This window comes from Neopsephotus bourkii, unplaced genomic scaffold (assembly GCF_033783945.1).
Source record: "Neopsephotus bourkii isolate Nb327-2 ecotype Australia unplaced genomic scaffold, CSIRO-AGI_Nbou_v1 NB_1780, whole genome shotgun sequence".
Taxonomy (NCBI): Eukaryota; Metazoa; Chordata; class Aves; order Psittaciformes; family Psittacidae; genus Neopsephotus; species Neopsephotus bourkii.
In genome coordinates this window covers 10975064-10998302 of record NW_026902254.1, presented here as the reverse complement: position 1 = coordinate 10998302, position 23239 = coordinate 10975064, and the positions used below count along the sequence as shown (strand labels likewise).

At 38.7% G+C, this 23239-nt stretch overlaps 1 protein-coding gene across 1 annotated transcript in view; it reads left to right on the top strand.

Moving 5' to 3' along the window:
* Positions 1–6190, top strand: part of ARAP2 (ArfGAP with RhoGAP domain, ankyrin repeat and PH domain 2) — a 124845-nt gene extending 118655 nt beyond the window's left edge. Inside the window, exons 31-32 of the mRNA XM_061379703.1 lie at positions 107–238; positions 5789–6190. Of these exons, the coding sequence (XP_061235687.1) occupies positions 107–238; positions 5789–6142 (486 nt within the window). The 3' untranslated portion in view covers positions 6143–6190. The remainder of the gene's footprint in view (positions 1–106; positions 239–5788) is intronic.
* The last annotated feature ends 17049 nt before the right edge of the window (positions 6191–23239 follow it).

The following is a 23239-nucleotide window of genomic DNA, read 5'->3' as shown; positions in this document are numbered from 1 at the left end:
TGATTTTGTGCAGTAGATAGCTTTTTCCAAGACTTCTACATTACAAAAAGGATTTGTATATTTATGAAATTCTGTACCAAAAATAATAAATTGTTTTGTCCTTCAGCATGCAGATATATGGCCACCTGCTGGAAAAGCACGAAAACAGTCTATAACTAAAAGTCCAAAGATTGGAGGCTTACCACTAATTCCCATTCATCAAGAGAAGATCACTTGTAAAATCAGAGGGAGTTCAGAAGTAAGTGGTGTTTAAACTTCGTGTAGAACTTATAACCACAGTGCTGTACTTTTTAAAATAGTCCGGTAACAATGAACTCTTCAGGATGTTCTTTTCATTGTTTTGTCATTAAAGGAACAGGACAATTTAATGTAAAAACACATTGTGACCTAAACTTGTGTCACCTCTTTGACTGTTCAGTAAATCAGTAGTGGATTGTTATTTGTGTTTGGGCTTTTTTTTTTTTTTTTTGAGCAATGATTGTTAGTTAGAAGTAAATAGGGCTGTGGGGTGGACTTATTTCCCTTACTGCAACCTGAGAAGCAGCAGTGCTAGTGGAGGCACTGTTCTGCTTGGGGAAAAATAATGGTAACTAATATTAATAGAGCAGAGAATAGGTATTGAAATAAAACAGCTTGGTCCTTTGACTGTATACAGTATTATTTCTTGCATGTTTTAGAAGATTTTGAAGGGAGGTGGAAATACGGTATGTGTTATCATTACTTACAGAGATTTTGATACAGGTATGGATTGGTGAAGCTGACTCAGTTGCATAATAAACCAAAAGCAAAGGTAGAAGTAGTGCTTTATCTAAACAGCAAACTCCATCTTTCTTTTGTTCTGCTTTCTTCAGGCGTTTCTACTCTGGCTTACAAACTGACTATAATACAGTGTGAATGCAATTACGGTTTTTCTGTTTTGTTTGTCTTTTAACCTTCTCTCAAAGTATTTTTGCAGTTCTTTGACAAGTTCCTTCTATCTAATATTTGCATTTTTAAACTTTTTTTTAATGAAAATAAATCACAGGTTTTGTCATTTAAAAAAAACTTAATAGCCCGTAAGTATGTTTCTTACCTGTTCTTTTGCAGGTTCTTTTGCAAGTACAGTTGACATCTGCAGTAAGTTCTTTGAGATGGCTGCAAATTCAGACGTTATAGGATAAAGTTTTAGTTGATTTTGAGACTGATGATTTAAAATCCCTAATACCTTATAGTGTGAGAAGTTTTTTGTTAATAATATTTTTGTTGATAATGCACCTCATTAGAAAGGACTCTAATGTTTCATACACTGCAACTTCGAGAAATTCTGCATTTAAACTTAAAAGTAGAACATCACAGTCTTCGTTATTTATGCCCTGACTAGATCTAGAGAAGTTTTATGCAAAGGGCTTTTGAAATCTTTAGGAAGGTTAACACAAAAGTATAAGATGGGAAATATAAAACTAACACTTTTTTTTACCTGAAAAACCACAGCTGGAATGAACAGTAAAATAGTGGTGGGAAGTAACCATATGATATAGTTTATTAAGGAGAAATATTGTACAACAGTAAAATGTAGTCAGTAAAGCAATAGACATCTTTTTGGAGACCCATGCTTCCAGTCTGTCCATGGATTTGTAATAATTCTCTAACAAGCAAAAATTTTAAAGCATTAGAGAGTAATAATAGGAGGAAGCATTTTCTGAAAGATGCTGATTTATGAAAAATTGAGGTCTGTTTACAGATCAATGTGTAAACTTGTAGTAGAAATGTGATCAAAGTTACCCTCATATAGGCAAGAAAAGAGATTGTAAGTTCTTCTGTCTGATGGTGGGGATACAGGAGAGGTGCCTGAGGTGCCTGTCGTGGGAAAGAGGAGAGATGCCTGAAGATTGGAGGATGGCAAATATCATGCCAGTCTATAAGAAGGGTAAGGAGGAGGACCCGGGTAATTATAGACCAGTCAGCTTTACCTCCATCCCTGGAAAGGTGATGGAACAACTTATTCTTGACACCATCTCTAGACATATCAAGGGTGCGGGGGTCATTAAGAGCAGCCAACATGGTTTTACCAAGGGGAAGTCACGTTTGACCAACCATATAGCCTTCTATGAGGAAGTAACTAGGTGGATGGATGATGGTGGAGCGGTAGATGTGGTTTTTCTTGATTTCAGTAAGGCATTTGATACTGTCTCCCACAGCATCCTCATAGATAAGCTAAGGAAGTGTGGGCTTGATGATCAGGTAGTGAGGTGGATCAAGAACTGGTTGGAAGGAAGAAGGCAGAGAGTTGTGGTCAATGGTGCAGAATCTAGCTGGAGGTCTGTGACTAGTGGAGTGCCTCAGGGGTCGGTGCTGGGACCAGTGCTGTTTAATATTTTCATCAACGACCTGGATGAGGGAACTGAGTGTACCCTCAGCAAGTTCGCTGATGACACTAAACTGGGAGGAGTGGCTGACACACCAGAAGGCTGTGCTGCCATTCAGCGAGACCTGGACAGGCTGGAGAGTTGGGCGGGGAGAAATTTGATGAAATTCAACAAGGGCAAGTGTAGAGTCTTGCATCTGGGGAAGAACAACCCCATGTACCAGTACAGGTTGGGGGTTGACCTGCTGGAAAGTAGTGAAGGGGAAAGGGACCTGGGGGTCCTGGTGGATAGGAGGATGACCATGAGCCAGCAATGTGCCCTTGTGGCCAAGAAGGCCAATGGCATCCTAGGGTGCATTAGAAAGGGTGTGGTTAGTAGGTCAAGAGAGGTTCTCCTCCCCCTCTATTCTGCCTTGGTGAGGCCGCATCTGGAATATTGCATCCAGTTCTGGGCCCCTCAGTTCAAGAAGGACAGGGAATTGCTTGAAAGAGTCCAGCGCAGAGCCACAAAGATGATTAAGGGAGTGGAACATCTCCCTTATGAGGAGAGGCTGAGGGAGCTGGGTCTCTTTAGCTTGGAGGAGACTGAGGGGTGACCTCATCAATGTTTACAAATATGTAAAGGGTGAGTGTCAGGATGATGGAGCTAGGTTTTTTTCAGTGATGTCCAGTGATAGGACAAGGGGCAATGGGTGTAAACTGGAGCATAGGAGGTTCCATGTGAACATCAGGAAAAACTTCTTTACTGTGAGAGTGACAGAGCACTGGAACAGGTTGCCCAGGGGGGTTGTGGAGTCTCCTACGTTGGAGATATTCAAGGCCCACCTGGACAAGTTCCTGGGTGATGTACTCTAGGTTACCCTGCTCTTGCAGGGGGGTTGAACTAGATGATCTTTTGAGGTCCCTTCCAACCCTTGGGATTCTGTGATTCTCCAAGCAGTGGAAAACAGTTGTATCTTTCTGATGTGAATATAAGGGAAAAAAATGCTAAACAACTTAAAGATACCCAGAAACTAACGAGTTTAATGTTAAAGTTCTGTACTAAGAAGTCTATATTGAATATCTTCTTTTTTTCCCATTATTGGAAGTAGTTTTACTGTGTGCTAACAAAAGAAATATATAATGCCCAAAGTTTGAAACCACTGTATAACTAAGAATCCTTCTAATAACAAATTGAATCAAAATATTTCCATTATTTGTGCATTACTTGTTGCATACATGGAGAGTAGAATCATTTAGACAAAATAGAAATATGCTGTATATCTGCAGTAATTCTGTAATTTTATTTCCAAATACAGAAAAACTGAGGAATGAGGGGAAAAAACAAACTTACTTTCCATTGTCAAATACCACAAGTTATGCCTTTGTAGCATTTTGAAAGGAACAGGGGATAAAGGAGGATTGCAAATAGGTAGAGTTGCTCCATGTTTTTTTTTTTGATGATATGCAGACAAAAAGAAACTGCAGTTAGATATATATATTATTATCACTTTGTTCACTAAGTATTTGATTAAGGGTCTGAAATTTAGAGGCAAACAGCTATTTCTAACTGAAATTGTTGCTTTTTATACTAAGGGTTATTGGGAGAAAAGTATGGAGTCCAGTAGCATAATAAATAGCGTGAGACTAACAGTGGGCTGTGGATCAAATATCAAGAACTAATATTGTTAAAAAACTTGATGTGGCAGTTCTATCACACATCAGATACGTTCTTTTGAACAATAGAATTTGGCTCCATCAACTGAATATTCTTAAAATACAAGTATGTAGGAATTAGGATTCCTTGATATACTAAATCTGCTTTAAAGTTCAATATGTTGAGTAGTAGTGTGTGTTAAGGGGCTACATGTCAATACCCAGGAGTGTTTCAGAGAAGGAGGCAGTCTTTAAATGAGTTCTGTATTTAACCTGTTCCTATGCTCATTATATAATGGGCTCCTGCTATAATCAGTTTAGCAGGAGAGCAGTGCTGATTTCAGAAGGGTAGTTGGTGTTTTTCTTGTCGAAAGATGCAAAATTGAAACATTCTGTAAAAAATTATGTCAATAGAAGAATGTTGCTTCTGACTGAATTCCACAAGGTATTCATATCTTAGTTTGCTGAGTAACAATGAATAGCTTGGAGTGTGTTACTCTGTTTTCTGAAAGGTAGTGAATTACAATTTACATTTCATGTACTACATATAGAATCATAGAATAGTTAGGGTTGGAAACAACCTTAAGATCATCTAGTTCCAACCCCCACTGCCATGGGCCGGGACACCTCACACTAAACCATGTCACCCAAGGCTTCGTCCAACCTGGCCTTGAACACTGCCAGGGATGGAGCATTCACAACTTCCCTGGGCAACCCATTCCAGTGCCTCACCACCCTAAAATATATATTTATATTAGTATATATTATCACAGGTAGTCCTTTTTTTGTTATTTTATTAATTGAACATGTATCACTGGTGATAATGTCACTGTTACTTTGTTCATTCAAAAACATTATTTTCAGTGGAAAGCAACTATTTTAAATGGAAAATTGTATCTTTTTCAAGTATCTAGCAGAACAGAACTCCCTACATTCATGAGTCGTTGGGACAGTTTCTTGATTGCCTTGAACTTCTTTTCACTGACTATAGCTAAGTTATAAATAATGCGATGAACATATAGATAATAGGATTTTTCTTGCTGGCTTAGGTGATAGTAGGAGGTTCTTAAGTGGTAGCAGTTGTTACTAATGGGAGCAGAATTCATGTCTTCAGGCAAACTAAAATCTGCTACATGGTAACCCATGTAACCCCCAAAACAAACAAGGCAAGAGCCCTGAAATAGTGTGAATTTTGGGTTCTCAGCACTTTCATTTCACTGTACAGATATGCTTCTAATACAGATAAGCTGCTATCACACCAGTTGCGAGTTTAGACGTGACATTTTATTTGCCTTTCATTTCCTCCAGCTTAAGAACTTAAGAGCCTACCAGTATGGAACAGTGGCATTGCCATTAGTTTGTTGTTTTATTTGAGTTCCCAGTATGTTGCTTAAAATTCCTAGCCAAAATTTGAAAAAGCAGACAGTCTTACAATTTATCAGGTAGTACTGAACAGCTACTAAAAGTGTTTGTGTGATCCTGTAAAATAATCTTTTGTGCATACATGTAGCTGAGTCATTAAGTTACAAGAATTACGACATTCACAGTTGTCTTTGATTTATGAATTCCGAGTTTTTAAGAGTATATGGATCGGCTGTAAAACATTAAAATACTGGATACTGTTATAGAATGAAAATCAAATTTAAAATACCGGATACTGTTATAGGATGAAAATCAAATTTAAAATTTTTTAAATATTTTGAAAATATTTTTAAAGCATTACATGAAACTAATGAGCAAAAATTGCAATCTAAATATTACTCAACGTTGCTTGAATGTGATATTATTTCTCTTTGCTTGTTTTCTCAGAAGATAGAACTGCGATCTGGGAAAGCAAAATTTGGTGAGCATCATGAAAATGACTTACTGGAAGAAAGAAAAAAATTGAAAGAAAAAGCTTCTATTGTGGCACAGTGTTTGGAACGGAAGGAGGGGAAAGTGCGAACTTATGCAAAAACACATCAGAGCTTGATCTGTGTTGAGGATGTGGGTGCAGTGATGACTGACCTACATCAAAGACCACATAAGGCACTGAAAAAATATAAGAACAAAACAAACAAAACTACTTTGGAATTAGATAAAAAATTGCCGTCAAATGTGATTCAGGAACTAAATACAGTGCTGCAAAAGAACAGAGGACTTCATGATGAAACCTCCAGCTGACTTCCTGAGTCTGAAGTTTGAAATACACATATATGTGTGTGTGTGTGTGTGTGTGTGTGTGTGTATTTTCCATGCAAAAATAGTCTTTTTTTGATGTCATTTGTACAGGGCAAAGAAAATAATTTGTTTATATGCAGCTGTTCATTTTGTATATGCCTATGCCCCATGTTATAATTTAAGATTGAACTGAGAGGTCTGATTATGAGGAACTCCTGAAATTTGGAAGTTCTCCTGTGCAGTGCAATGACACCTGGGTTTTGTCTATTACATTTTATTGCAGATATCTTTCATATAATAATCCTAAGCATTATCAGAGCTTTTGTTCTGTTTATATTCCGTATCATCTTGTAAGTACTGGAGAGATCTTCCTGGAAGAAGTCAAGATATACAGTGAAATTTGTACTGTTGGTCTGCAATATAATTGTCTAACACTATAAAAATGAGTAACATCTCCTTTGGGAAGTAATTTTTGCATGTAATTTTTTATTATTACTATTTAAGAGAAAAATCAGTGTCTCCTCCTATAGATTTGTGCTCTGACAGAGCAGCATGTGAAAATCAAGAGGGAGAGGACTGCAGCAGGCAAGACAGCGTAATTAGTTCTTGTATCTGAAAACTGTGTCTCTGTGGTATACATCTGATTATGACATCTAAGCAATGAGAGAGAATACTAAGGATGACAAAAAGCAATCTTTAAAGCAATATCTGATTTAAAAGGGTATACAACTTGGAAGAGCAGCAGCACCTTTTTGCTTAACGGGCTTAAGTAATTTTATAAGCAGACCTTGGTTAGCTCTGGGTGAAAAAGGCAGAATTTCCTGTCTCTGGATAGAGCTTGCTTGGTGCTGACAAAGTTGCTAGCATCTGATGAATATTTAATATTCACATGAGAAATGAATTTCCATAAGAAAAAATGCTCCCCACACAAACATATCAATTAGAAAGGTTCTAACTCCCTCAATTAAGAAGTGCCAGTTACTAAATGGGTGAGGAGATTAACCCCTTCCTTTACCATGAGGACAAAGGTGAGCAGTATGCTGTTTGCAGAGACTAGGAAATGCTTGTTTACAGCTCTTCTGAGTGTGAGGATAGATCCCAAGGTCGAGGGGACAGCCTCATTTGCTAAATTCCAAGTATACAGGTAGCAGTTCCTGAAGACAGGTGGCTACCCTGCAGCTACTCTGGTTTTTAAGCTCATGTTCCTTGCATTTAAAATTAGAATCCGGCTTTAAAACAAAACCTATGTGAACAATGAAATTAATTTTGTTTTCTTCAGTTGTTATGTGGATCTCCCCTTCATTTAGCCCATGGGATTGCCTCCTTCCTCTCTTATGGCATATTGAAGTTTTTACTTTGTCCCATAACAGCTGGATAGGCAAAAGGCATGGCTGTGCTGAGGCTGCTTCCAGGTGTTGCAGATGCTGTCTGATTAAGCAGCAGGACCAACAGAGCAGAGAATTAATGAGCTCACACTGCACCTTTCCTTCAGGGGAGGCATTCATAACAACATATGCTTTATTTTGCTGCTGTCCCTTTTGTCATCTGATTAACCAGTCTGACACAGTTTTTCACCAGCCTTATAAGAACTTACTGACACGTTTAGTATTCCTCAAGTTTGATTGGAATTGTCCAGACCTCTGGGTAGGAGGTAATTTTAAACTATTTCTTGTTTATTGGAAATTTTTAAAATATTCTCTTAATTCCTTGATATTTAAGAGGAAATATTAAATTTAATTGGCATCAATGAGACTTGATTTTTATCAATGGATAGTTTTGGGGATGCTTTATGTTGCTACTGGATTTCTTTGCATACAGAAGCAGTATGCTCACTTATCCCTTCTTCTATTTTTGGTAGTCACAGGTGCTGTAACATTTCTCACATCGTTTATTTCTGTTCCTGATTGCATTGAACAGCTTAATTGGAAAAAATAATTTGTTTGATTGGAGAAACCAGACAAATGACTCAATTTATCTGGCAACTCTGCTAGGAAGTACAGGGAAAAGATCAAACTCAAAATACTTTGTAGTGTTTTCTATTTATTCTTCTGGAATGTAGCACAGACAAAGCAAGTTTAGTCTTTCAGACATTGCACTTACCGTATTTGACCAGTTGCTGAATCTGAAACGAGTTTGTAGATGTTAATTTTTCCAGTGCACTATTGATTGTTTTGCTACCTTTACTTTGTAATTGAGCCTTTTCTCATAATTGAGGCCCTGGCTCAAGAAAGCATATAAGCCTGAACTTAAGTTGTATTGACTAAAGTCAGTGCTTAATGTTAATAAGTAGATTCTTAAATGCCGATTTGAATCAGGGCCAAATACTACCAGGAGAAATTGCTTCAGTTTCTCTCGGAGGCTGGACTTGAATGTACTGTTTACAGTTGTACTTTTAGTTGCATATATTTTTCAGTATTGAGTTATGATTGCTGTTTTGTTTATCTTTTTACTGGGTTCTTAAAAATGGCATTCACTTTACTACTGAAAGCCTCATGCATCATTTAAGGCCCTACACTAATGGAATAAATGGAGCAGTGGAAGGGTTTTGAGAGTTGAAGTGACTATGTCCGTGATGAAAATGTTTTGTGTATTTTTATTGGATCTAAGGTCTGCAGAAATACTTGGTCTATTTCAAAAACGTATCACAGATAAAGTATCTGTATGACTTCTGTTAAAAGGCCCTAAAAAGCAAGTAAAAAAAAAAGTTTGTTAAAATTTGGTATTGTATGTGTACATCCACAAATACACTTGCATATGTTTATATGTGCATACAGTTATGTTCACATCCAGAGAGACACTGGGATGACAGTGTTAATCCAAGGAAAATTTATTTGGGAAAGTAAAACTTAAATTTGCAATGAATTGTTTGAAATAGGTATCAAAGTCTTGGACCAGTTATCTGACGTATGATTGTTGCACTCCGCATTTCAGATTGATTTAAGACCTGCAGAAAAATTTTGGTTTCTTGCAGTACCTTAATGGCTGCTGGTCTCTTATTGTTCCTGTGCCATGTTGTAGATTGGTAGAGGAAGTGTAGTTTTCAGAGAATAAATGATAATTATTTCAATAAATGCTATTTCTCTAAAATAGGCAATGGATTTTTTTTTTCCCCAGAAAAAAAATAAAAATGTTCGGGGTTTTGTGGTTTTGTTTTGTTCTTTAAAAAAGACTTCTGTATGTCTTTCCATATGAGAGCTATTGAGTAACCTGGCATTTACTTCCTGATCTGCAAAAGGAAATTAAATGAGGTACAGGTATTTTATGTATGGGCTTATAACAATGGGAAGACTAGAATTAAAATCTCAGTAAATCTCAAGTTCCTTGTTACTTTGTTAGACTTCTGCAACCATCGTAGATGTAAAGCTGAGATGTAAGCATTGTTTATACTAATTGTTTTAACATAATGCCTGTTTTCTCTTTGTGTGGGGTTTTTTACATATGTTAGGATGGGGAAGAGAAACAACCCAAAACCCCAAGAAAAAGATGAGCTGGAATCTTTGGTTTTTGGTTGGTTCTTTGGGTTTCTTGGGTTTTGTTAGGGTTTTTTGTTTTTTGTTTTCATTTAGTTGAATTGAATGTTGGTTATAATTTTGGAATTTTTCTTCAAAACAGATCTTTTTTCCAAGATATTACTTTGAACTACCAGTTCAGGAGAGCAGTTTGACTGATAGGTTTTGTTCCTCAGCAGAAACTGCATTAGGGCCGAGTCAGTTTCACCAGGTGAGATGTACAAAGTATGTTCATGCAGAGCTTGGCTTTATCATGTGGCTGGTGTTGAGGCACAATTTGTGCGTTGTAAGATTTTGCAAATGTTATCCAAGAATCTGTCCAGTAGGGGAAAGATATGTGTCCTGGGTTCAGCAGTAGCAGTCATTTTTCTCCTTGGTAGCTGGTGCAGTGCTGTGTTTTGACTTTCGGCCTGGGAGCAGAACTGATAGCAATGATGTTTTGGTTTGACCAAGGACTTCGTGAGCCTCATGCTCTGCCAGGGAGGAGGGGAAGCCGGGAGGAAAGAGAGACAGGACACCTGACCCAAACTGACCAAAGAGGTATTCCATACCACAGCACATCATGCCCAGGATGTAACGGAGAGTTACCTGGAAGGGCTAGGGTACTGCAGGGTTGGAGGAGGTATTGGTCGGTGCTTGGTCAGGCTGGGGGGGCGAGTTATCGGTTGCCTGGTGATGAGGTGTTGTATTCTCTTACCTTGTTATTTCCTTTATCATTACTGTTATTTGTGGTAGCAGTAGTGATCTGTGTTATACCTTAGTTACTAAACTGTGCTTATCTTAACCCCTGGGAGTTGCATTCTTTCTGATTCTCCTCTCTGTCCCTCCAGGAGTAGGGCGAGGGTAAGAAGGGGGGGGGGAGGGGGAAGTGGGTGAGCAAGCTGTCTGGCTGGGGTTAAACCACGACAGTTCTTTTTTGGTGCCCAACGTGGAGCACGAGGGATTGAGATAACGATAGATCTGTCCGGATTAATAGTCACTTGTCACAATGCTGATTTATTGGCTCTCAGAGTTGTTCCTCTTGATCTCACAGTTTCAGAATGTAGTACATTACTTAGGCCCGGTATTTGCTGTGTTAGTGTTTATCAAGTGTGGGGCTTGGGATAAGGTTCCTGTCTCAGTGTACTTTATGGCAATGACTTGTAATATGGGTGGGCTCCAGCAGCAGGACGTGGCCGTGGACTGGTACCTGGCCATCCGGCTGCTTCTCACCGTCCTGGCCCTCGCCCTCACCTCTGTCTGTGTGAGGCTGTGGGGAGCCAAGGGGGAGCAGCCCCGGGAGCCGGTGGCTGCTGAAGCAGCCCAGAAAAGAGGCCCCGGGGACCAAACAGCGGCAGGACTGGGGCCGGAGGCCACGATGGGACTGCTGCCGGTGGAGGAGGTTGGGGTGGTTGAAGAGCGGAAGGAGGTGGCTGCCGAGCAGCGGGAGAAGGCAGCGGAGGAGCCGAGCCCCGTGGCTGAGCTCAGCCCCACGACAGCCGAGGGCATTCCCTGGAAGCTGCCCGCCGAGCCCCAGGAGGATGCAGGAGACTCCGCAGCATTTCCCAGCAAGGCAGAGGAGGAAGAGCTGGACTCAGGAAAAGAGAAGCTGGTGGTGGGAGAGCCGGCAAGCACAGCAGCTACACCAGCCCCAGTGACAAGTACAGCAGCATCGTTTCAGAGTTCTGAAGGTTATGAATGGTCTTTGGGTATAGTTGGGACCTGCCTGCTGATTGTGATGGGAATCAGCATGTTGGCACACATACTGACTGTGTTTTACCCACGACCATTTTGTCTGATCCCGAAATTTAAGCAGAGTACGGTTTGGGTCTTCTCTGGGGTTAGATGACGATACGGCAGGACCAAGAGACTTCCCAAGGCTGGACAGTCATGAGTAGCAGGGCGTGTGGGACAGTATGGGAAAGTATCTAGTCCACTGGGCCCCTCCAGTGCTTTGAAAGCGTCGGAGATGGAAGGCAGCTGTATGGAGTCCCCAGCAACAAGTTGCAGAAACTGCTGAAGGGGAGGGTGAATTGTTTTGAGCCTGGTGGGCCCATGGCACTTCGGGCCAACAGAGCAGAATCGCAACATAGAGGGACTCATGACCGAGGAGTGGATTTAGCAATGGCTACTGTTGCCCAGGTTATTCAAGAGTGTGAACACTGCACACAGTCTCTCCTGCTCTGCAAGACTTGTTACAAGAGATGGAGCCTGACATCATGGACCAGATGGACTCAGCAGCTTTCTAGGGACTGGTCCATGCACTACGATAAGAGTGCACTTAGATAAGAGTGATGGTATATTGAAAATGTGGGATCTGAGCATGACGTGAGTGGTATGGAATAAGGGGTGGATAATGTCCTGGGTTTAGCAGTAGCAGTCATTTTTCTTCTTGGTAGCTGGTGCAGTGCTGTGTTTTGACTTTCGGCCTGGGAGCAGAGCTGGTAACGATGTTTTGGTTTGGCCAAGGACTCTGAGCCTCATGCTCTGCCAGGGAGGAGGGGAAGCTGGGAGGAAGGAGAGACAGGACACCTGACCCAAACTGACCAAAGAGGTATTCCATACCACAGCACGTCATGTCCAGGATGTAACTGGGAGAGTTACCGGGAAGGGCTAGGGGACTGCGGGGTTGGAGGAGATATCGGTCGGTGCTTGGTTGGGCTGGGGGGGCAAGTTATCGGTCAGCTGGTGGTGAGGTGTTGTATTCTCTTCCCTTGTTATTTCCTTTATCATTATTATTATTGGTGGTATCAGTAGTGATTTGTGTTGTACCTTAGTTACTAAACTGTTCTTATCTCAACCCGTGGGAGTTGCGTTCTTTCTGATTCTCATCTCCGTCCCTCCAGGAATAGGGGGAGGGCAAGAAGGGGGGGGGGGGGAGTGGGTGAACAAGCTGTCTGGCTGGGGTTAAACCACGACAGATATCCCAAAATATTTCTTCAGTTAATGTGGAGGGCTTGGCTGTGTCATTGATTTCTGTTTCTTAGTTGTGAAAACCTCTGGGCTGTTACGCTTAAAGTGAGTTGTTAGTATGCCACTGACCCTGTCTGCCAGAGGCATGCCTGCATGGCTTCCACTGTCATATATGAGGGTAGTTTTGGACTGCTCTGCAGGTGCATGTTTTTCAGAAAGTAGAAGTTGTGGAATTTTATCTCACTGCTGTGATTCTGCTCTCCCCTGGCACAGTGCTTGTGCAGTTTGTGTCCCTATCAGTGCTGATCTGTTACCACCAGTTCCACATCTCAAGTTCCAGATTAAGGAGTCTGGGAAAATACTTACATGCTCTGCTGGGGATGGTGGTTGTTCCTTCAGGAGTCTGGAGGTGAGTGGTACATGTCTTACTGGCTGAAGCTTTGTTACGGACCTACCCTGTTGTGTCTCCATTCATGTTTTTAAATCTTTTCCAGTGCAAGCTGTTTCAGTGAGAAGTTAGCAGTTATCAGACTCTCGCTGGCACAATAACTTCATTTGTGCCTGGGACCAAATTGAAACAAAAAAGTACAGACTCAAGTCCTAGTAAGCATCGCATCCTCTAAAAATATATTTTACTTTGGCTGTTTAAGGCAAATCTGTAGTTTTAGTAAGTTAGATTAGGAAACTTGAAGTATGTATGTGTGGGATAGAAGCAGATTACGTCGATGGATGGATGGAATGTATTCCAAGTTGAATTATTTGAAAATTTATGCACTTGCAAAACTGTGAGCCTGTTGCAGGAAAATTGAGTAGGAAGATTCAAAATGCTTAGATACTCTCTATACAATATTTCTGCTTCTGCCCCTTAAGAGATATTCTCTGTGCTGTCAATAAAAGAAGTATTTCTCAAACTGGGGGTTTTGAGGGTGGATTGTTCTCTGCAAAAAAAAAAGGCAGGAAGACTTGCAAAGTTCTCTTTATTGTTCACGCTAGGTTTATATGTTGTACTGCTTTAATTGCCACTCCACTGCAAATGGGTTTCATCTGCAGCTCAGATAAAGGGAAAATTCATTCTGAAATAGTTATTTTCGTTCTTACCACTACCATAGCTTAACTGCCTTTGCCGAAGCTTCATAGTATTCCTGTTACGCTTTGCTGTTCATGTTTTACTAGAAAATCATGGCAATCTGTGATACTGAAGGGGAAGAAGGAACTGGATATTGACACCACAGTTACAGTAGGCAATTGTATCTTCCTACGTACTTGCACTCTTGCATTGCAGTTTAGAAGTTTGGGAGGGATTTAGTACTTAGCCTTCCTGACTTCATTTGAGCCCTTCCTTTTTGTTCTAGTGTCATAGACTCTGGTACATCCTAATCTTAGGTTGTCTTCCATACCCACTCCTGTTCTGCTCGTCAGCTTGATGTGGTTTTGCTCTGCTTTTTTAATTTATGACTCAAACTTTGGCCATACTTTCTGTTTAGATCCCATGAGATCTCTTGACTGCTGACTGTGACTTGGTTTGCAAATGACATGTGCATTATGATCAATACTGTTGTGTCAAGCTTCCCTTAACCTTTATCTTAAATCCTGATAGTAATCTCTTCAGGGTTTCCCTATAAAGAAAGGGATTTCACGGAGCTGGTCAGGAGAGGCAGAGGCTTAGGTGTTGACGAATAGGTGTTACAAAGTGCTGTAACTCCATCCCTGGTGGTGTTCAAGGCCAGGTTGGACAGAGCCTTGAGTGACATGGTTTAGTGGCAGGTGTCCCTGCCCATGGCAGGGGGATTGGAACTAGGTGATCTTCAGGTCCTTTCCAATCCTAACTATTCTATGTTTCTATGATTTCTATCAATAACTTCCTCATATTTACATTTGTAGTGCTCAGCAAATTAGAAGGCAAACTAAAGCAAATGTACTCTGTTTGCCTTTTTAAATTATTTTAGTTCAGTGTCTTAATGTTCCTGTAATATCTGTTGTGCCTTTTAATAAAGGATGCAATTTCTTGCAAATTATACCTTTGGTTACATAAACACTAAACCCTTTTCCTTCAAAAATCAATTAGCATTGGTTTGTCCAGTACTGGAGACTGCTGTCTAACTGATAGGTTTGAATAAATTGAGGTTTTCTGTACATAATGAGTTTTATAACTTGTCATTTTCTCCACTATTTATTTTCCCAATATGTTCCATTTAAAAGCTCATAATGTATTTGTATTTGACTAGTTTTGCTTTATATTTCTATTTAAATTACAACATGATTGAAATATAATTTCTTTAAAGAGGCTGTAGCCATCAGCCTTTAGTTTATTGTGTCTTAGTTGTTTATACTTCTGACTGACATCCAGCACTTAAATTTGTTTTCAGGGTCAGTGTTTTTCCTCTCTTTACTTATTCATCTTATACATTGGAACTGTTCAAGCTCAATGGATGATAAATATGATAAACTGTATATAACAATTCTAAGGTCTTCTCTGGCTGCTATAGGTAGAAAATTTTTCACATGAGGATACCTCACAGACTTTCCTTCCAAGGAAAACCAGGTTACATGGGAATTTACACAACTTTAACGTAGAAGAATATCTTGGAATCTTGGTTAAATTGCTGAGTGAAACAACAGTAAACTTTATCCATGTCCTGGAGATTTTTTTGTTTTGTTCCCTTTCTGTCACTTTTTGACCTTGTATAGCAAAGCTTAGACAGGTAAATGAGTTTTGAGAATGTTTGCATTCTATGAACTAGTGGACAGGAAAATAAATATGAAATATCTGTAAAATAAGAAGAAATCCCACCATTACCTTAAGGAAGTGTCTTTTTTACTCATTAAATAGCAAAATAGAAGTAAATTCAGATTTTGTTTTTTCCTTTCAGCTTTTAAAGTTTTCACTAGCTAGAACTTTCTATAAGTTTTCAATATTAGTAACTGAATTTTATTTAGAAAGCTGATCTTCCGAAACTTAAATCTGGATAGAGAAGTTACTAAATGTAAAATGTTTTCTAAAGACATTTTATAAAGGTTTGCTTTCCTACAAACTAGGAACATCATAGCAGCATTAACTAATTTAAAGTTGGCTGAATAGTTGTTCTGGGATAAACACATATCCTGTGATGATTATTCAGCTTTTTTAAATGTAAAAAAAAAACAAGTTTCCCATATATGGCTGAATTAATTAAAAAAAAAAACCAAAAAAAAAAATACAAACCCTAAGTTGTGTTATTTACCGTTTACCACTGGAATTCATTAAAACAACCTGACAGCATTAGGCAAAATATTGCTATTGAAATGCAACAGCCATGATTATATCTTGCTTACTTGGATAATACAGCCTTTATTTGTTACGACCAATGATGAGGAAGTAGTTACAGGGAATCTGACATTTCTGCAATTAGCGGTTAATGTATTTTCAGGTGAGTCTCTTCTATCTATTTCCTCTTTGCATAAGCTCCTTGGGTTTTGAAAAAGGGCATCGATTTAGAATTTCAAATGTACAGCCAGAGATTAATCTTAAGTTCTATTAAAAAAAAGCAAAGCAAACAAAAATAACCATCCTTCTTAATGTGTTTGCATCAGCTTCCTATATTAAATGACTTTTTTTGAGGCATATAATAAAACTGAGAGAGGACATCCATGCTGAAATAGAAATCAGTTCTGCAACGGGTGAATGCTATTTGCCTTAGAATAGTTCTTTCAACAGGTGGGTTAGGGTGATCAAGCAAATATTTTCAAAGGGTTTGCATCGAGGTCAGAAGTCATTGGCAAGAAATTGCACCTGTGTCTTCCTGACACTCCAAAGACAAATGTTCTCTCCATGGTTTCACTTTTTTTTTTTTTTTTTTTTTTTTCAGTTGTTATAGAAAGGGCTCAAATGTGTCTCAAGGAAGTAGAATTTAGGAGTTTCTTTGATTCACTTCTAGCTTGTGAGCACCATAGTCCAGACTTACGCCTTGGTGGCACACATCTTGTCGTGCATTATGTACTGATTGTTGCTAATTACTTGTCTGATGTAGCTTGTGGAGATTTCATTTTTAGAACTAAAATTCTACCAATTCAGAAGTTCTAAAATTTGTCTGGTATTACTAGAACAAACAACTAGGGCAAGAAAGGTGGAAAACCCTGCCCAGTAAAGAGCAATGTTTGAGCACGTGCTCTGGCCTGAACTTGAGATTTGCACTCCTGAGAGTATCCAAAAGCGTATGTTATTTGTAAATGGTCTTTGTTAGGTTTTATTGTCATGCTGGACTTTTTGGTGAAGACTAAGGAAATACATAGCCAAATAACATTTTTGTGGAACTAACCTTATTTCTTTCCTTGATGTATTCTGAAATGAGCAGCCACACTTCAAATGGACAGATTTTATAGTCACGATTTCAATTAATGTAACAGAGTATTAGGTGAATACTCTTTTTGGATGTTTATGTTAAACAGAATCTTCCTCTTCACAGCTGCTGGAGATTTCGTGTAGTTTGGGGTTTTTTGGCTAATCAGACACTGAAAGTCACACAGCCAAGTGCTGGACCTCCATCAGAATGCAACCTGTTAGGTTTGAAGGTATGTAACAAGAAAAGTTGTTAAAAGCGTGCAATCCTAGTATCACACATTTGTCACCCATCAGTAATCTTTTTTGATAATGCACTTACATCACTTTGACTTACATTACAAATAAAAAAGTAATTCAAAGATGTTTTACAAATAAACTAACGTTTCATGCAAGTTTCTCTTTCAAGATGTTGTTTTGTCTTTTCAGGCAGACAGTGTAACAGACAAGTTACAACTAGAACTCCTCATTGCCCTAAGCCAAAGCAATGGATAGGCAATGATTGCCTATCATTGGCAATGGATAATGTTGTAAATACCTTGTTTTACTCTTTCCACTATCTGCCTCCTCAGAACCTTTGAAGGTACATTTTTGGTATTTATTAGCTAAGAAGTGCTCCCTTGTTTTCACTTAACACCTACAATGAGAATCTTCCTTAGCTGTGCCTGTTAGCTGTTCAGAGCTGAAAAATAAGTAGTAAAAATCAGAGGCAGGCCAGATACCTTGTCACCTCAAAAATTAAAGTATGTTGCCCATTCTTACACATGTTTTCAGCACCTTAGCTATTGATGTTCACCCTTCTATTCCCTGAGCTATCATTAGTAAGAACACACAGAAGTGTATCCCATCTCCATGGCCTTACAGGACACTACCATAAAATGATAATATTTTTTTTTCAGTTATTTCTTTGCAATGGCCTGTGAAAAGAAATTGCATAATAACATGATACTATCTATGCAGCTGTATTTATGATTCAGTCTTAAACAATGGGCCAGTTTATATGCTACTTGAATTGCAAAAATCGCTTACTTTCTCCTTTATTATTATTACTCTTATCAAGATTAAATGTCTGCTAGGTCAACAGGAGAAGAGTTCTGAATGCAAGTAAAATTATGTAGCCTTTACTCTGAGAAAAAAGAAAAAACAACCCAAACACACCCTCATTAACATTCCTATTTATGTACTCCATTTTCAGACAATAACTTTGTTTTATCAAGAGGCTAGAGTCCATGTCAATATCTGCTTTTAATAACAACTTCTGAACTTCTGTGTACACCAGAAACTCTTTTCTTTCCCAGAATCAGAACTCTTTGACATAGATTTGTGGAACAAACTTTGATATCTAATTTAAAATTGTTAGTTTAAGGTTTTTTTCTGGCCAATTAAGTTAATTGACAATTGAATGAACCATGAGAGAAAGCTTTACCACGCACAGTCTAACACACCTAACATATGTGTGGTATACGTGTGCCATACATTTTATACTATTGAAAAAGTGTCACATTGCCACTTTTTATCTTCTTTTTAATACCAAATGTTTATTCTTGTGTTTCCTGACGTGTGCACTTCATTTTCAGTTACAGAACTCCAGTCTTAAGTGGAAAGAAATACTCAGCAATTATTGGCTGTTTCCCTAAACATGTACAGGTAAAGGAGGTGTGCCTCGTAAAAGAGTTTTCAGAACAAGGTGAAGAACTGGCTTGACAGCCACAAAGCCACTCATGAAAAGAGTAAGGTCGTTTTACTCTCATCTGTAATTTGGTTCAGGTCCCAGAGGTTAATGTCCAGGCATGTTATAACTGAACTGTTGAGAAACAGGTTAATGAACTGTCTTCCCTTTGGAAGTAAACTCTAGGTTTCTTACTACTAGCACTGCCAGCATTCTTGATCTTACTGTCTAATTAACACTTAATGGCTCTCTAATGGTTTCTCAGATTTTACATAATTAATGTGTGCTGTGGTTTAACCCCAGCTGGCAAGTAAGCACCACACAGCCAATTGCTCACTCTTCCCCCCTTTCCCCCCCAGTGGGACAGGCAGAGAATTGGAAAAGTAAAACTGAGAAAACTCATGGGTTGAGATAAAAACAGTTTAACAGGTAAAGCAAAAGCTGTGCACATAAGAATAGCAAAACAATGAATTCAATCATTGCTTCCCATCAGCAGGCAGGTTTTCTGCCATTTCCACAAAAGCAGGGCTTCATCATGTGTAACTGTTACTTGGGAAGACACACACCATGTCATGAATGGAGTGATGCACCTCTGTCATAAAAGAGAAGCAGCAATATGTTTATTGATATAAACCAGTGATTTAATAAAGTTTGACAGTAAATGCAACAGTGGTTTAACAAGATTCAATGGTGAGGTGCACTTAGAATCATAGAATAGTTAGGGTTGGAAAGAACCTTAAGATCATCAAGTTCCAACCTCCCTGCCATGGGCAGGGACACCTTGCTCTAAACCATATCACCCAAGGCCTCGTCCAGCCTGGCCTTGAATACTGCCAGGGATGGAGCATTCACTTGAGTATTTACTGCATAGAGGACAGGGTCAGGTAGAACTGTCAGGGGGACTCTCCCATTGAGTCATGAGGTTCAGAAAGGATCCCCTAGCTTTCTAAACTGTTTGTCAGAAAGCAGTCTGTGTGCAGCTAGATTTAGACTTAGTTTCAGGTTGGGTCAATGGTTTATGTCTAAAGGGTGACGTGCACAATCAATCCTTCATGTTATTTAGCTAAGCTTACAATGTTTAGCATGCTATTAATATTAATCACCAAGAATCTGTTGTGACAAGGAGTCTCTCAGCCTTGATTGACTCATGTCATATTTGCATACCTACGAAAGAGGGAAGGGTTTTGTGTTGTTCTTTTTTTTTTCAAACTTGTCTTGAATGGGACTTTGACCAGGACTTAGCTTGGGGGGTAGGGGGAGGGCAGTGCACATGGCTCAGATTAGTCCTTGGCTATTGTGTTGTTGTCTCCCCTGAATCCAGTGTGAATCATATGCAGCCATCACACAGATGCATCCATTACCACCACCACTGGTGGTTAGCACTTGAGCATAGTTACAGGAAATAAAGGTCAGGTTGTGGGGTCAGGAGAGCTCACTGTCACACTCCATCACAACAAATGTGTGTCCCCCCACCTCTTCCTCCAGACTTTTATGCTGAGCATGAAGTGGTACAGAATACTTCTTTGGCTCATTTGGGTTCTGTCTCTGCTCCCTCCGAGCTTCTTGTGCCCCTCCTCACTGGAAGAGCATGAGACTGAAAAGTCTGTGATCAGGGTAAGCGCTACTTAACAACAACTGAAACACTGGTGTGTTAGCAGCATTGTTGTCAGACTGAAACCAAAACACAGCACTGTACCAGCTACTAGGAAGAAAACTAACTCTAGCCCATATGAAACCAGGACAAATGTGCATGTGAAATGAACTTCGTAAATATTTTGTGCTCGTATACCACATGCTGAATAATTTAAGCTAGCAATTATAAATTGCTTATGTTTGCCCCTTGTAGTTTCTTTATCTCAGAATTTAACATGCGTTAACCCATGTTGAGTGGAAGAAATGTACCAGGCAGCTCATCTTGTGGAAGCATGTAACTTAGAGCCAATAAGAAATTCTAAAAGGCAAAATTATCAACTGGATTATATCTTTCCCCATTCCAAAGCAGTCTAATGTATAATAGATTGCATAATTTTCGATAGATATATATTAGACTGTTTTGCAAATATACCTCTCTTAAACTGATTATGTTTTTACATCTAAATATCTTGCAGAAAGCCTCCATGGGCACTTACAAGGCAAAACTTGTTCACACTTGTAAGTAATATCTAATGAAATTATGAAATATAAGGCATAAGATTAAAAACAATGAAAAGTTTTCTGGCTTATTGGAATTATTAGGAGGGACTCTACCAAGAGGCAACACTCTTAATTTTTAAGTGTGGGCTGAGCTTCCAGAAAATGAAATCAATTGTACATTAGTGAATAAAAAAAAAAATTGGTTGTTTTTTTTTTTTTTTTTCTACTAGTTTTTACTCTGCAGCACAGAATGCTGGCTTAAAACTGATTAAAGATATAAAGATTTTCTCACCTTTTTATTTTGCTGTTATTATTTTGTATTTAATCCTCCTCTCTTTGTAAGCTATAGCGAGTTAAAAGAACTATCAATGAGACAGGTCAGGGAGGCTCAGCCCTCACTGAAAATAGATACCTTAAGAGTCTTGTGTTTTAGCAGTTACATTTTTCATAAGCTCTTTTCCAGCTGCTGCTTGTAATATGCAGTCTGTTTCATGGAAATCAGATAGAGTCTTCATTTTTTCTCACTGAAGTTAGAAAGGGCTTGCTCATCAGAATTCTGTAACAGTTCTCTTATTCCATCTCTTCATTTATCACCTGCCACTGGAAATTACATGAAGGTTGAATCTAGGTCCATGCAGCAATCTGGCAGCTAAGAGGCTTTTTCTGATTCAAACAAAAATTATTTTTAAAATAGAGAAAAGCTCAAATAAGTAAATATAGATTTAACCTAATTGAAGGAAAGCTTCCTGACTACAACAAAGCTGTCTGTAAGTGTAAATAAATGGCAGTCTGCTCTTTATGTGTGTTATAAAATTGAAGAAAATAGTCATCTACCAGGCTGGTGGCACACAATTTTGTGCTTGTAGACACACATTTTGAATGAAAATATTCAGTCATCACACTTCCCTTTGCAGTTCATGAAATATCTCTCTCATGCTAGTACTTCTGCTGCTGCTGTTAGTTAGTATGTATTAAATATATTTCAAAGCAGTTGCTGTGACCTGGTGGTTAACTTGATGGTGGGTTTGCTGTCTAAATCAAGTGAATTGCATTCCCATGGAATGCCAGCCTGATAATCTGTTCTGGCTCCATTTTCCCCTTTCTCCAGCCTCCACCTTCCTATGCTTCTCAGGAGAGAGAGGTCCCTTCGGTCCTGCTGTCCCATCTCTACAGTGAGTTATTAGGACCTTTCTATTCTACTCACACTGGGAAGTGGTCACATAGTTGAGGTATCGAAACACTGATGGGAACACTACAGGGGACAAACATTAGAGTGATGCTTTTAAAACAATGATGAAGAGATAAGTTACAAGTATGTTCACTGTCTTTTCAACATACAGTCAGTCAAAGATGGCACTAAAAAAATAGTTATGTCACGATCTTTGTTGATCTGTGGGTGGTGGCGAGATAGCAAAAATGTCAATGGATTATTTTGTTATTAAGGACAGGAGGACTACGTATATTTCATAAAATTCCCCCATGGAATTTCCTTGCCCGCAAAAAGCAGCAGCTGTTTGTGAAACACTTTAAAAGAAATTTTGTTCCACAAAAATTTGGTCTCAATTCTCCATAAATGTTAAGTCCTAGCTTAAAGTGTTGTAGAAGAATCATTAATCAGCTAGTAGTTGGACAGAGAATTATTGCAGTTTTTTATGAATTATAATTTAATATTTAATGACACAAATATCTAAGTAATTTTCTAAAAATGTGCACTTTCAAGGTGTTTTCTTCAAAATGGTAAATTAGCACAGGTCAGACCTTAAATCTAAATGAAATTCAAATACTATTATCATTTACAAAAATGAAATCATGTCTTCATTGTAGACATACAAGTGTTAAATAATTTAATGTTCACTAAAAAATCTGTATCTTAAATTACAGAAAATTACATTTCATCCCATTAAAATCAGTTCAAGAGAAAAATAAAATGGAATTCCTAGATAAACCTTTCTTTATTTCATCCCAGCAATGTAATTTTAAGACCTGGTGATAATGTATTTTAAGTTGGAATGTTGATTTTAATTTTCTTTTAACAGTATTATAGTTGCCTTAGGGCACATTCATGTCTTCTGGTGTTTTACAGTGGCCTAATATGAGTAAAGTCTGAATGCAGAACAATCTAGGTAGGTAACAACACTTCAGCAGGGAAAAAAATTAATGCCTTTAGAAGGCATGATGGTGAAGGACTGAAGCTGATGCATGTTGTTGTATGCTGCTTATCTGATGATTTTATTCTTTGCAACTTCCTAACCTTAAAGGAAGGCTTATGTAAAATTATGAAAGGCTATTTCCACTGTAGGTAGTTACTGCCAAGAATTAATTGATTTTATATAAAGGCTTGTTTTAAAATCAATTTTCTCAATTTCGTGCTGCAGAGGTAGAGTTCAGGATAATTGAGACACTTGGAAATGTAGGCTTTCAAACAGTTCCTTTCTTTTATACTGAATGCTCTGGGTTTAACTCCAGCTAACTGAAGATAATTTTATGTCCTAGATTTCTCTGCTGTAATATAAACAATAAGAAATGCAGATAAGTGGAGGTTGCCTGCTGCAAATATGAGCAATGTAGACTTTATCCATTTT